General features: G+C 29.4%; 1 protein-coding gene across 2 annotated transcripts in view; it reads left to right on the top strand.

The window, feature by feature from the left end:
* LOC142325117 (uncharacterized) overlaps window positions 1–15,125 on the top strand; it is a 64,856-nt gene that overhangs the window by 47,384 nt on the left and 2,347 nt on the right. The window contains exons 11-13 of one of the 2 annotated variants that reach the window (XM_075366470.1): window positions 418–550; window positions 1,241–2,637; window positions 2,764–3,356. In XM_075366470.1, the coding sequence (XP_075222585.1) occupies window positions 418–531 (114 nt within the window). In that variant the 3' untranslated portion in view covers window positions 532–550; window positions 1,241–2,637; window positions 2,764–3,356. Of the gene's footprint in view, window positions 1–417; window positions 551–1,240; window positions 2,638–2,763; window positions 3,357–15,125 lie in introns of those variants that run through there. The other variant, XM_075366471.1, reaches the window with a different exon arrangement.

Here is a 15,125-nt window from a genome sequence, read left to right as displayed (position 1 = left end):
TTATAAATGATATCAATTAGATAAGTTATTAATGTCTACCCAAGATTAAAGATCAGTAACAGTCATGTAGGTTGCATAAATAATAATTATAGGTAAAATTAATTGGATCACCATAGAATTCCTGAGACCCAGAGTAAGGCATTTTCTAAACTTCCTAATTAAGCAGGAATCAACACTACGATGAATTTTTTGAAAATAACTAGGTCCATGCTCAATAAATATTCCACTAAAGTATGTTCATTACTTCAGCTGTACATAAAAATTAGAACATTATAGATAACAACTAGTTGATCAAAAATGGTCCATCCCATAAAATCCACATTATCAGACTGGACTAATAAATTATGTTATTATTTTCATAATTACTTGTAAATTTATTAATTCTTTGATCATTTTAACCTGAATAATAATTTACAGGTTGAACTAGAAAATCGTATAGTAGCACGAGAAAATAAGTTAGCCAGAGCAAGAGATGCAGCAATTATGACACGTAAGGAACTGCTAGATTGTGCTGTACCAAACAATTTGTGAATATTATAATTAAATTATGGTGAGCTTTATTTAAATATATAACTCTAAATCATATTAACTCTTAAATTTTCTGTCAAAATTTAATAAATTTTTGGCATAAAGTATTTAAGGTGATGTACAGTATTTTCATTTAGTATGTTAGTTTCAGATTATCATTGAACTTGCAACATATTTTCCAGCCATCACTGTATTCTAACTGAACTGTTTGTGCTTGTCTTCCTATGCAGAAGGTTGACAGTCAAGTCGAGCCAGATGAGTCATTTTAATATAATTTGCTCCATTTCTTGTCTGTGTAATGAATGTACCTGTAGCTTGTTGTATCCATTTATCACAAGGGTAGGATTAATGATATCTTGAACTCAACTAAAAAATGGTAGTTGGACAATACTGAGAAGCCATTATTATCAAATTATAATAGGTTAAGTTGGATCTTGGAATCATCAATCTTCAGAAGGCTAACACAGTATTAAATTTTGATGACTATCAATCAGGAACTATAAAAGCATCTTTATATTTTATTATCAATTATTTATTTTAAAGTACTTCTTTCGTTGTTATACTGTCATTTACTCTTTTGTTTATGAATTAGACTTGTTTAATATAAATCCAGTGTAACTTATAAAAAATTCTGTGGTTATTTAAACACTTATTGTGTTTAAAGGATTTAACATAATTTGAACATTTTTCATAGTTTTGTGTGGTTTTACAGAATGCCAGAAGAATTGTAACTGGGAAGGGGGAAGACTAATTGCTCATATCTTTGTGAAGGTCATGCCATGGTATCTCAGTAATTATGCCTGCTTGATTTTCAACTAATTGTAATTTTATGCCAACAAGAAATTGAAGTAGTGTGATAGATAATAAAAATTCATGTATATTATTAATCTTTCACAGTGAAATATTAGATCTACTCTACTATTAAGTCAGAATTACAAAAGATGTCAATTAAGCATACTTCATTAAGAAATAAAACTCATAGTACTTGTAATTTAGAATGTTAATACATTTAATGAAGAATAAAACATGTTAAATAATATCAGCTCTAATGCTATTTTGCTACATGAATTAAAAATGTTTATTTCTATATCATGTATTATTTAATTTTTCTGGACTTGTTTCCAATTAAGTAAGACAAATTTTTAAATAATTTACTGCTTACAATTTAATTTTTTCAAATATTTCATGCTTCTTAAACTAATGTTTTGATGAATTGCTAACTTTTTGCATAATGCTAATACATTAAATAGTACTAGTTTAACATTTTTAAATTACTTATCTCATCAAGTGGCATACTTAATGTTAAATTTTCTCTGTATAAAAGATTTAGACTGTATGAAAAGGAACTATTGAGTACTTGCATAATTCATTTTCCCTTTACCAATTCATATGCATGTGAAGTCAAAATAGTAAAAGAAATAAATAACAATTTGTTAATAAATTAAATAATGAAAAAAGGAGTTAAAAGTTTTGAAGATTATATTTTTTGCTAGTCAATTCTAATCATAAAGAAGTTAGAAAAATATTGTATAATTTTTTCTGTTTGACTAGTTCATCTGCTTTTTTTTGTGCGGTTAAATTAATTTTTTTCATCTTATTAGACATTTTGTAGTTGACAATTTTCTCCTTTTAGAAGAGGCTGCACATTATTTCATTTACGATTAATAATCTAGTTGGTAATTGTTGTCAGTTTTAAAGTTTTTCATAACTCGATGGTTTAAATTAAAGAAACAGACAAGAGAGCTACATCAATGAAACTGGCAGGGAGCCAGTCAAATTTCTTCTAGAGTAGAAGTAATCATCCAATTTTATTTTGATTATTTGGGTTCTGAGGTTATTATACATCAATGAAATTGGCAGGGAGCCAGTCAGATTTCTTTTAGAGTAGAAGTAATCATCCAATTTTATTCTGATTGGTTGGGTTGTGAGGTCATTATAAGACTTCAATGTAATAAATTCTCTTTCACAACAAAATAATCTTTGTAAACTGCACTAATAATACTGGTTGTACTCATTATGCATTAGGGATGGATTAATAAATTCTAATTTGTGCATTTTTTTGTAGATTTTTACATAATGTAATGGTACTATTCTGGGTGTGAAATAAAGGTAAGTGTATCAGTTTTTTGAAGAACTCTTTTGTCATTTATTTCATTTAATTTTAATTTTTTTCAAATATTATGTATTAAAACATTACTTTTATTTGAATTAAGAAAACATTTTTTCATTTTACAGATGTGTATATTTAAAGCAACCTTATTTTTAGTTACTATTAGTATTTATGAAGATTTATTAATCCTAATCTGAAAATCAAGGAATTATAACTAGTGTTTTTATTAGCAATAGATGAAATCCAATCTGAGAGGGCTATTCAGTTTTATAATGTGCAATAATGTTTATTTAAGAAAATTTTTTTCTCTTTTTGTTGAAGAAATCTCAGTGCAGTATAACTTTTTTTTTGTTAAATGTTTATTGAAAGAATTTTCAGTTTTTTTGTTATTTTTCTGTATCAAGAAAAGTTTTTATAAATATGAGTGTAATTGGTTTTGTTTGGTTTTGTTTTACAAATAATATTTTTATCTCAATGATTGATCTCAAGTAGATTAGAATATGTGTGATTATGATTACATTAATCAGAATAATTTTGTTGGACAATTAAAAATGTATCCTTACTAAAAGTTATGCTGATACTGAAAATGGATTGTATAATTACAGTTTTTGTTAAATATTTTTCTATTTATTAAGTGAATTTGTTGTTATTTAATGTTAATTTTTAAGCTTTACTATTTGTAACAAAATACTGTGTTAATTTTTTCTCATAATAAATTATAATTATAAAATATTTGTTACACTTCTATTTAAACCTTAAGTAAAACTTTTTTTGTGCATACGAATAGTCATTCAAAAATAAACTGCAATTTGTTTGTATAGTTTTATTGATATTAGATAAAATTTCAAATAAATTACCACTTTTTTTGGTATATAGTTTGGGTGTTCAAGAGGTGTCCAATGAATTTTAGTAAGTTTATGGTGAGTCTGAGCTGCTGTATGCAGTCGTGCATTGTGGAAAAGGAGAACATTGCAAATCGGTTGCCAGTGTTGTTTGTTGCAATAAGCAGCGCTGACATCATCCAACAGCAGCAGTATGCTGCATTTATCGTTGTCCTTCGTTCATGCAAGAAATCAATCAGTAGCACACCTTTAGAGCCCAAAACACAGTTGCCAGAACTTTTCCAGCTGACAAGCGTTTTCTTGGTATTGATAGCCCCTCTCTACTTTTCCACCACTCCATACTCATTCTTTTGCTTTCCAGGTTGTACTGGTGGATTCATGTTTCATCAGAGGTCATAGTACGATCCAAAAATGCCTCTTCTTTCTCAATGTAATCCAGAAACCTCTGATTGATGTCTTTTTGGACATTACTCTATGCCTGTGTGAGAAGACGTGGAACCCACTCACTGACACTTTTCTGTACTCAAGAGTGTCTGACAACATTGTATGCACTCTCCCAACACTTATGCTCACCTCTGATGCAATTTTAATGATGGTTATGTGGTAGTCACCTTCCACAAGGTCATTCACCATTGACACTGGTCCAAAAAAAGCACTTGAGTTTTTGACAGAGTAGCATATTCGAACTGTGCCTAGAGTTGAGTCAAAATTCAGAGGATTTGACACATTTGTTGGTGAGAAATCGGATTATAATTTGTTGCGCAACAGATAATAGTAGCTTCTCTTCAGAGGTGGAATGTGACTAATGTGAGAGCATGACCTACTGGGTGGCTGGCCAGTTGCTCCCCCTCCACACACATATCCAACTAACTACCCACAGCACCCCACCACATTCACGGCTCTTCGTCAGTCTGCGGAGCAAAATTCTGGTTTATATTTGAATAAGCCTTGTATAATTACTACAATCATAATGTCTAACACGTATTGAAATCTACGTAATAAACATTTCTATGTAGTTGTTTTGCAAACATCAAAACTCAGTTCGTGTTTATGAAAGAAGTAAAATTATTGGAAGAAAAATATAATACCTCTATTAATTAGGGCAGCAGTTGTAAAATAATGAAAAAAATTTTTCCTAACTTTTTTTTCTTTTTACCCATGGAGTATGAATCAGTATTATAATAATGCAGAAAAATTGTTTTTAATGCCTTTAGTGCTATTAATAATTATGTCTCATTCTTAGCGCACATTTTCTTAACAAAATTTTATACACTTAAGTTTTTTATTTTGTTTGTTGCAAATATAACAAATGAGAAGTATTATTTATCGGCATTACAGTAATCCTGTTTCATCTTTATATTATCTGGTTATTCAATGTCCTTAAGTTTCTTTTTACGTTGGACTGGGATCCTCTTATTCTTCTGGCTTTAAAAGTATCAGCATCAAACACCTTTTCTTAGGACTCCAAGGTATCTAGTCTCAATTGATTTGGCTCTCTTCTATCCTACTAAAAGTGACTGATGCCACTTCTTGTTACACTCAAAAAATCTTTTCTTGCATTTAAAAGACTTAAATTTGCTTTGTATCAATTTTTTTGTTTTTATACAAAACTCTTTAAGTACTTTAATTTCTAGGTACTGGACTTGAATTTAATTTTTGCTGCTTATACTTACATTACTGTAATCTCTTTTTGACTGACCCATAAAATTATTGATCGATTTTATACTATTACCCATTTATTCTCTCTAATATATAACAATAACATCAATATAAATATTAAAAAGAATAGCTGAAAGACTACTTTCCTCATTGTACACCTTTATTTAATTATCAAATATTCCAAAGTCTGAGTCAATAACATGTCATAACAGATGTTCGGAGTAATTATACTTTAAAGCATCCCATAATATATTTCAATCAAGTGTAAAAACTTTCTGATGGTTGACATCAAACTTTGAATGAGTTTCTATGTTAAATTTCCTGTTTGATAGACTTCTGTTTGAACATTATCCACACTAGATCTATCTCATTTAACTGTTTGAATGAATACTCTTAACTAAACACACAATTCTCAAGAAAAAAGTATCACACTATGTATACGTACAATCTGCTAGAAGTAGTAGTAGTTCTGCTAGAAGTGCTACTCTTAATACATGAGCACTACTTCAAAAACTACTTCTGACTGGTTATTGACAATCAGTTGCCGTAGCAATACAGTGGATGCATGCACAATAGTTGCTAGCAATTTTAGCAACCTAAAATTTCATTGCCTACCCCATCTACCATTCATTCTGTTTGATGCTGCAGTTTATGAAACATGAACCTGTCATTGTTGTTCTAACCAACTGTGAGACAAATGATGAGATTTGCTTTTTATAAGTAGAAGGATTCTGTTCATCTAAGATTCATTGAGAACTGTGTGAGTTTATGGTAAGAATGTTATTACTACAGTTTGGTGATTGATTAGAGGCTCTATGAAGCCAAAAGACTATGGCTATAGCACTTCCCTTATAGTTTTTTTTTTTTTTTTTTTTTTTTTTTTTTTTTACTATAAGGGAACTATAAGGGAGACTATAAGGGAATATTTTATAGTAAAATTCATGGAACCTGATATTACAATAACATAATAAGTTTATTACAAAATGTTGAAGAAGCTTCAGAGATCAATGTAAAACAAACTGTACAAGATATTCATAAAGGATACTTTTCTTTATCATGAAAATATGTGCCCTCATGAAAGAAGTTCTGCATGAAAATACATGAACCCCATTCCATTTGTTGCAAAAGCTTACTTGGGTTGTTCATGTTGAAAGGTTTTGACCAGCTCTCTAAATCCTGAACTTTGACCAAATAAATATAATTTCTTCACAAAGATGAAGTTCTGGCCGGCTACCTACATTTTGAAATCAATTAAGTACTCACAAATGTATTTAATAACTGGTTGGATAATCTGGCGAAGGAATTATTTGATGAGAGCCTACAAAAGTTTACATTGCAGTTGATAAGTCCTTGAATGTTGTATCAACTAAATGGAGAAGTAACGTAGTCATATAAGTAGCTTTGATGATATATTAGAATAATAAAATCTTTTACTCTGCTTTGGTTATCAGCCAAACAAGAATTAATTTTGGAATAGCACACATAAAATAATTTTATATTACATAAAAATATTATTTGTAAATGCAACAAAAAAAAGACATATACTTGTTAAAATGTAATCAAACATTTGCTTTTTATTTATGAAAAGGGGTAAATCCAGAAAATAAGGAGAAAACATGCAAAAGGATGAAAGTAAGTCATGTTGTTTAAAGCATATTCAAACATATCCTTTTTGTTATTTATAAAAAAAGGGAAATACTAGAAAACAGTGAGAAAATTTTTCCAATAAAATACAAATGAAGTAGCACATGTTTTTTTAAATTTCATTGATTTATTAAAAATTACCTCACGATCATCATAGTGTTTTATATTCGTGTTTATATGGTTTAAAATAAATCGTGTTAGAAACGTTATCGTTCCAAGTATTATTGACCCATTTATTTCTTTAATTTTATTACTGAAAAAAAGAATTGAAGCATACACCACATACCTTTTATCACCTGTGTTGATCTACTGACTTATTTATATTTATATTTTTTTGGTGTTAATTAGTTTATATCTTATAATTGAGTAGTAAGTTCTTATAACTTACTAAGTGCATAAAATATTTTAGTATAGTAAATAAAGTATTAAGCAACAAATCATTTGTAAACCTTTCTTTTCATAATTTATAATTTCCAGAAATAAATTTCCCAAAGAAATTTAAAAACTCTGCAGAAAGTCTTGTTTGTTCTATGGATTAGGTTCTTTAACCTATTCTGATATCAAGTTTTTATTTCCATCTAATAAAATGGTTTGCCTTGGTTCCTTTTTCTTGAATTGCTATCTTCATGCTTGCATTGGCTCTTGTTTTCTGCCCATTCTCTAAATGATTAAACAATTTACTGCGGTAATGAGATTCATTTATACCTACAATTTTATCCAGTTGATTACAAATAACTTAATGTGTAAACCTTATCATTATACTAAGTTATTTAATCTCAGTATTAAACGTGAAATCATTTCCTTTATAAAATTTATCAAAAATATTGCTAACTATTCCATCAAACTCTTTTCCTAAATCTGTAAAAACTTCATGAACTTCAATGTTTTCTACACTGTAAATCGCTTAATAACTTATTTAAAACCAATCTCAGGATCCACACTGATCTTCTGATGGTGACCGTAAAATTCTAGAATAACAACAATAATTTTTTTTTATCACATTATTACCAAGTTGATTTTGTAACGATACTTTAACAAACAAATTCCTCTGCAATTTGAACAGGTATCTTAATATCCCTTTGAACATAATAACTTTACCATTTTATGGCACATTTTATATCTTCTTCAATTATTAAAACTTACCATCATTTTGCAATCTTATCCTTGATTTATAAAACTGATATTTTTATATTTAATGCATTTTACTAAACTTACATTAGTGCAATTGAACCAACTTGATAGTTTACACCATTATTGTGTAATGATTATTACAAAAATTTTTAATGTTTGTGACAATTTTGAGTAGAACTTGACAGCCAATTGAGGCTGTTTGTGTATTTTTATAATCCTCTAACTATGGTTAATCTGAATTCAAAATCAAAACCAAAGACAAAAGTGCTTATCAACTTCATTGTCCTCACCCAAATAACAAATGAATAAACCAGTTTCTTAATTTTCCCATTTGTGCTCTGAATAAGAAGTAATAGATAGGCATAGTTAATATAGTGATGTCTATTATATATCATTAATAAAGTGCTGAATATTTGGCACATTGGTCACTACACAATCCTAGTAAAAATCTATTTAATTTAAACATTTTTAGAAACTTAGTTCATATCATATAATATGTCAAAATAACTAACCTAAACATAGTAAAGAGTGGGAAACTGACACATTTGTCAGTTTTCTTTAACTTAAACAAAAAATGCTTTATTATAAATTTTCTTCAATTTTACAGTGAGTTAGTCATATAAACCCCGTTTTAATTATATATTCATTTGTAGAAACTACTGAAAATCATTTATAGGAACTTATGATATTATATTGACAACTAGTTAGTGTAATTTTAATAACAAACTAAAATTTATTTACCATAACCTTTATTAATAAAAAATTTATGACTGTTCAAATCACAAATGGCAATAAAAATGACTGAAAGTATTATAACATATTTAAAAACATTGCAAGAAAATAATTTCAGTTTGGTTTATGAAGAAAAGTTTAATAGTTTTATATAATTTTCAATGCAGCCTGCCATAGAAAAAAACATAACATATTTTTAAATAATGAGTTATAAAACTTGACAGAACTCAATATTAAAAAGAAAAATATCACAAGATTTTACAATTATGAAACTCTACTCTTTTCCTCATCACCTTTTTAGGCTAAAATCATATTACGGTATTATTAATTTATTGAAAGAAGATAAAGATATAGTTAAAAAATAATGGATTAAAAATAACAATAAAAAATGGATTTTAATAAAAACAAAAAATCTGCTAATTAAGGATTGAGGGCGCTGAATAATTAGATGCAAAAATATAACAAACTTCCATGTAATTAGAAAGAAATTAGTTAATAGTTTTTAATTTTTTTTAAATTGTGTTATATTTTTATCAGTGGATTGTAATCTTTTATCTTACCTTGAAAATACTACTTGAAAGTTTTAATAATATTCTGTTTTATTATTTTAAAATGGAAACGCAGACATTTTTGATCGCATATGATTATTTTATTTTATTTTTTTCAAAATAGAGGAAAAGACTGCGATAAAAGGAATTTTAACCAGTCTAAGAGACAAAGATGTTTTTATTAACATAACTGATAATGAAATTTCAAAATATAAATTATAAAATTTTAAATGTTTTATTTTTTATTATGGTATAACAATAAAATATAAGACTGCACCATAGTGTTTAATAAATGACAAACACAAGTAATTTATATTTTTTGTTTAAAAATTGCTTTATTAATGCACTAAAAATTTAATACTGTCAATAGAAAAACAAACAAAAAAAAACTCTTGAAAAAGTAAGAACAAATAACATTGTTTTAATTCTCTAAATTTTTACTTTTGGTAGTATGTTAACCAGATTAAAATCTTCCAATGATTGTGCTGATTTGACACCTCCTTCAAAACTTCAAAATTTAAAGAAAATTTGAATATATATATATTTTTTTTTTTTACTTTTTAGAATAGATTTGTTGTTAATTTAATTTTTTACGATTTATATTAGTTGACATTTTTTAGTTTAGTTTTGATGTAAAATGTATTTTTGTTTGCCTCATTGTTTGAAATTTACAGTTCTAAGAACTGTATATATATATATACAGAGTGATTCAGGTAGATAGGACAATACTTTGACAACTCATTCTAGAGGCTAAAAATAAGAAAAAAGTTCATATAAACATATGTCCGAAAACGCTTCGTTAGCGAGTTATACAGAGTGAAAGATTCGCCCGAGTTTCAGATCCTCCGGGTAATTTAAGGCTTTCTGGGAAGGTCAATTAAGAGGCAAATTCAATTGTTTCTTATTGTTTTTGAGCTAGGAAGTCGAAAAAAATAGGTTCCAGAACTGTATCTCTCTTAGTTTCTAAGATATACCATGTAAAACGCCAAAAATAAAGTCAAAAAACACATTTTTTTTGGTTTTACGTACAATAACGTTGTTAAATTGGCAATAAAGCATACCTTTTTTAAACATAAATTGTAGAGAATTTAATTATAAGAAGATTGATGTAAATAATGTCAACAGAAAACAAATAAAATTTTAAACATGTCGACTCTTATTAACAACAAAACCGACGAAAACTTAGAATATAATGTTACAAAAAACAGATGGTCTAGTAGGTACAATAAATTTAGACCTACGGAAAACAAGTTGGCAACACTGATTTTATTCATCACAATTTGTTTAAATACTACTCATTGTTGTCCGTTAATTGTGGTAATGTGTTAAATAACCTTTCGCTGATCAATCGTAAAAATTTCAGAAACTGTTAAGAAGTGTAATTTTGTATTCATTTTTACAGTGCATAAAAATCAAGTCTGTTAAAAAAAGTGAAATTCTGTTTAGTTTTGTTTTGAAAAATGCCGCGTATCTTCACTAATGCCGAATATGCCGACATGATTTTCATCTATGGATTTTGCAATGGAAGTGCTGCGGCAGCGGTTACGGAATATCGACATAGGTATGGTACAACCACTGAAATATAGAAATACTGGAATGGGCACTGCCTATGTCCAACGTGAGCGAAAAACGAACGTGAGACAGATAAATTTAGAGGTGTAGTTTTCAATGTCGCACAGTGCAGCGCATGCGCATTGTACCTAACGTACCGTCCATTCAGAAACTGATTCTAAAACTTAATTGTATTGTTCACGATTTTGCTTATTTAGAAGTTAACATTAAGTGACAAAATCTCATAATTCTATTTAATTAATAGAAAAATTTCAATGCTTATGAATATTAAATAAATGTTGAGTTAATCATTGTATCATATAAATGTTTTTATAAAAACTTTCTACAATAACTTGAATTATGAAAGATAACTTGTGATTTGTGATGAGAGAGATCGTCACAAACTTCTTGAACGGACTGTAGCAAAGAGAGGTATACATCTAAATCAGCTATCTTTGTTGGCACGGACTTCTAACGCTAGTGCCCATATCAGTATTTCTATATTTCAGTGGTTGTACCATACCTATGTCGATATTCCGTAACCGCTGCCGCAGCACTTCCGAGGAACTGAAACTCGGGCGAATCTTTCACTCTGTATAACTCGCTAACGAAGCGTTTTCGGACATATGTTTATATGAACTTTTTTCTTATTTTTAGCCTCTAGAATGAGTTGTCAAAGTGTTGCCCTATCCCTCCTGAATCACTTGTGTGTGTGTGTGTACATATATAGTATCTTTTGTAGTATACATAAATAAATAATAAACATAAATAAGTGTATGCAAAGATGAGTTCAAGGAACACTGATAGAGTTCAGAACATAAAAAGCAAAGAAAACACCAAAAAATAATCATATCAATCATCCAAAGAATAACTAATCAAAAAAAGAAACAGTGAAACAAATCAAAGAACCAACAAAAGTAAGTGGAAAAATGAAATTAAAAATTTTACCTCAAATCTCGGAGAACTTACAGATCTAATATATGGAGTCGCTTTAGGCACCTAATGCTTTTACTATTATCCAAAAGGTTAACTGCAAGCCAGTTCACATGTTTTTTCTGTCTCCTTTGCATCTTGTACCAAATTTCTGTATTTCCTCTTGAATGGTTGGCAGTTCCAGGATAATTGTGTACAGAGGAGTCCAAAAAATAGTACATTTTTTTGGACTCCTCTGTTTGCTAGTCAATATCGCATGATAAATTTGACTTGATGTGACAATTTTTGAGAGTGAGAGAGGGTTATGGTATGTGTTTAAAATGGCCACCAGCAGCTTCAATACAACACTCATGCCGCCAAACTGCACACCGAACTATGGCTGTTAGTGTATCTGACGGCAGCACATGACTAACATTTTTTCATGTAGTTCATCAATTTTTAATGGTTTTTGTTGATATACGTCATTCTTGATGGTCCCCCAGAGATAGAAGACCAAAGGTATCAAATCAGGAGACCAAGGTGGGTACTCAACAGTACATCTTCAATCCACCAACTGTCGGAGTAGAGTTTTATCGAGGTAAAACCTGACATCTTGATGGTAGTGAGGCAGAGCTCCATCTTGTTGCACGTAAAAAAGTTCATTACCTTACAGGTTTTGGATGGTAGGCAAAATGCTTGTCTGAAGCATATCAACATAAGTCTCACCAGTTACAGTACGCTCAAAGAAGAAGGGACCAATCAAACCACATACTGATAGACCACACCACACAGTAACTCCCAGTAGATTTACTGCCTTATCCACATGAGCATGAGGATTTTCAGGAACCCAGTAGTCACAACTGTGGTGGTTCACAGTACTGTTAAATTTTAAATGTGCCTTGTCAGTTCACACAAGCTTCCCTGCAAATTCCTCATCCTCACCAATGATGTGCTGAAACTATTTACAGAACTACATCCTTTGATCTGGATTGTCCTCATTCATTGCGTGTAGCAGTCTTAGAATGTACACTTTCCATTTTGCACTCTTCAGAATGCGTCTTACACTTGACTGGCTCACCCCACTTTCATGTGCTCCATGGTTCACTGATTTTTGCAGTGATCGGGTAAAATGTTGAACCTGGATGAAGCTAAATCATGAATTGCCTTAACCAGTTTTGGAACCATTACTATTTGTGACACCTTCCATTCTGTTGAGAAGCATGTAGTTCAAAGAATGCCATTAAAGAGATGGAAGCATAAAAAGCAGATTATTAGTCATCAAGTTGTATACGAGAGCTTTCTTTAAATTCCCTCCTCTCCTGATTACTTGCAGGACCTCTGCTGATGAAAAATGATTCAGAGGAATACTCATAGGAATCGGGCTATCCAAGAATTTGATTAATTCTTCTTAACCAGCCCCTTATATGTCAAAAGGCTGAAAGACCTTTACAAGGTGCCTTTTTATACGTTAGCCTTCTCACTGTTGCTTAGAGCCCATGACCAATCCAAGACAGAAAAAAACTGCTGCTTGTATTAAAAATACCTGTTCACACAAACAGAAAAGATGAAAACCATGTATTTATGAAAAAAAGTAACTTAACAATAATGCTGATGAGAATAGGCTAATGCTCTCTGGAATGTAGGAATTTATATAATTATTATTATTTTGCTCTTAAGTTTTCTAACTATTTTAATCAACTATCACACAAAATATGACTTCAGCATATTTTTGCCATGTAACAATTCAATTCTAAATGATGACCAAAAAAATATTTTGAAACCCCTATATAGATAATGTAATTTTTTATTTAAAATATTTTCTCCTTAACAAATAAACCTACAAGCAGGTATACAAAAAACTTTACAAATAAAAAAAATCATCAAAAGTGATCTATTTGGTGAAAAGTAAATTTGAACTTAATAAAAATTAAATGATAGCTCAATTTAAAAGAAGAAAGTAAAAAATAATCTTAAAATTTGATGCAGCATACAGGAAAGCATTAAATAATATATGACACATTATTTCAAATTAAAATTAAATACTTAAATTTTATAATAAATATCTTGATTTTTTATTTTTATTGTGTACAATGTTGGAAGAGATAGTACCATTTTAGCACATAGATCAAATCCTGTTGCAAGACAAGCCTGATTGCAAACTGGCTCCCAACATGACTCAACTCTCGTTTCTTAGCTTCCCACTAACTGCAGGTACTTCTTACTTGTTTTAGGTGATCCAATACATTACCCAGGTCATAACTGGTGAAGCTAATAAATTATTAAAAAGAAGTTAATACAGGCAAAATCAAAATACTGAAAATTAAGGAAGTAAACATATACACAAAAATATTCTCCTATGTTAGGCTTAGTGAACTGGCAGAACGGTTTACAGTTCTTTTAGCTATTTACACTTGGCACCAATTTTAAAATTAGTGAAAGTTTTTCTTAGTGAAACTTGAGCGTGTTTTCAGGAACATCTTCAGCAACTGAAGGAAAACTATTTGTGGCAGTAGGTACATTTGAGCTACAGGGATTACAAACAAACTTATTGATCAATGATGTGCTGCCCATCCTGAAATAGATTATCCACTGAAGGAAGGAATTTTTAATGAGTTTGTCTTATTTCATGAACTCTCTATAAGTAGGCAGTTCTTTTTTAAATAATTCAACTATTACAGACATCATTTTTATTATTTTATAAAAATGTAAATACCTTGATATAATAATCTCCTGTGATACATTTAAATACTGAGTGGTTACAAGTATATGTTCAAGATTCTATGAATGAAAAGTTTAGCATATTCATAAACATGAATTGCACTGTTTTCATCACAAAGTAATTATTATGAGTTCAAGTCTTTTAAACTCTAAGTTAAATTATCTTGAATCATGCAAATTATGTCACAATAAAAGAGGTTTTGTATTGTTTATAAGCATCATCTGGAGATATATGTTTATAGAGTATGCTGTGGTATAAAAATATACCACAGCAAATTAAAAATGTCACAAAATCCTATACTAAAACAGTTCTCTCTAGTGTTCCTAACAAATCAAAGATAATATGAGAAATATAACAGAATAAACAAACTGAACTATTTCCTATAAACGTGGGTGGTTACTAACCTAAAAGAAGGATGTAGAGCATTTAATAATACTTCAATATAGAATTTTTGCATTAACACAAGGAAGTAGAAAAATAACTGCATGTAGTAATTTAGCAAACAAGCTTACTTCACTTTCTTGAATTTAAAAAAGGAATTTAATAGAATCCCTTGGGCTAATTTATGGAGAGTTTTGAAAGAAATAATATATTTTTTATTCTGACTAGAATATTAATTTCATATGAATATCTAGCTAGAAGTCTCCAGATATCTCATGCAGCTTTTGAATTCAGGGCCCATAGGCATCCCTTGTTTGTGATGACTGAATGAGGTGTACTTTTGTACAGACTCAGGCTGATCATACCTG

The sequence above is a fragment of the Lycorma delicatula genome, chromosome 5, assembly GCF_047948215.1.
Source record: "Lycorma delicatula isolate Av1 chromosome 5, ASM4794821v1, whole genome shotgun sequence".
Lineage (NCBI taxonomy): Eukaryota > Metazoa > Arthropoda > Insecta > Hemiptera > Fulgoridae > Lycorma > Lycorma delicatula.
The sequence above is the reverse complement of the archived record's forward strand: the minus strand, read 5'-3'. Positions and strand labels throughout refer to the sequence as shown.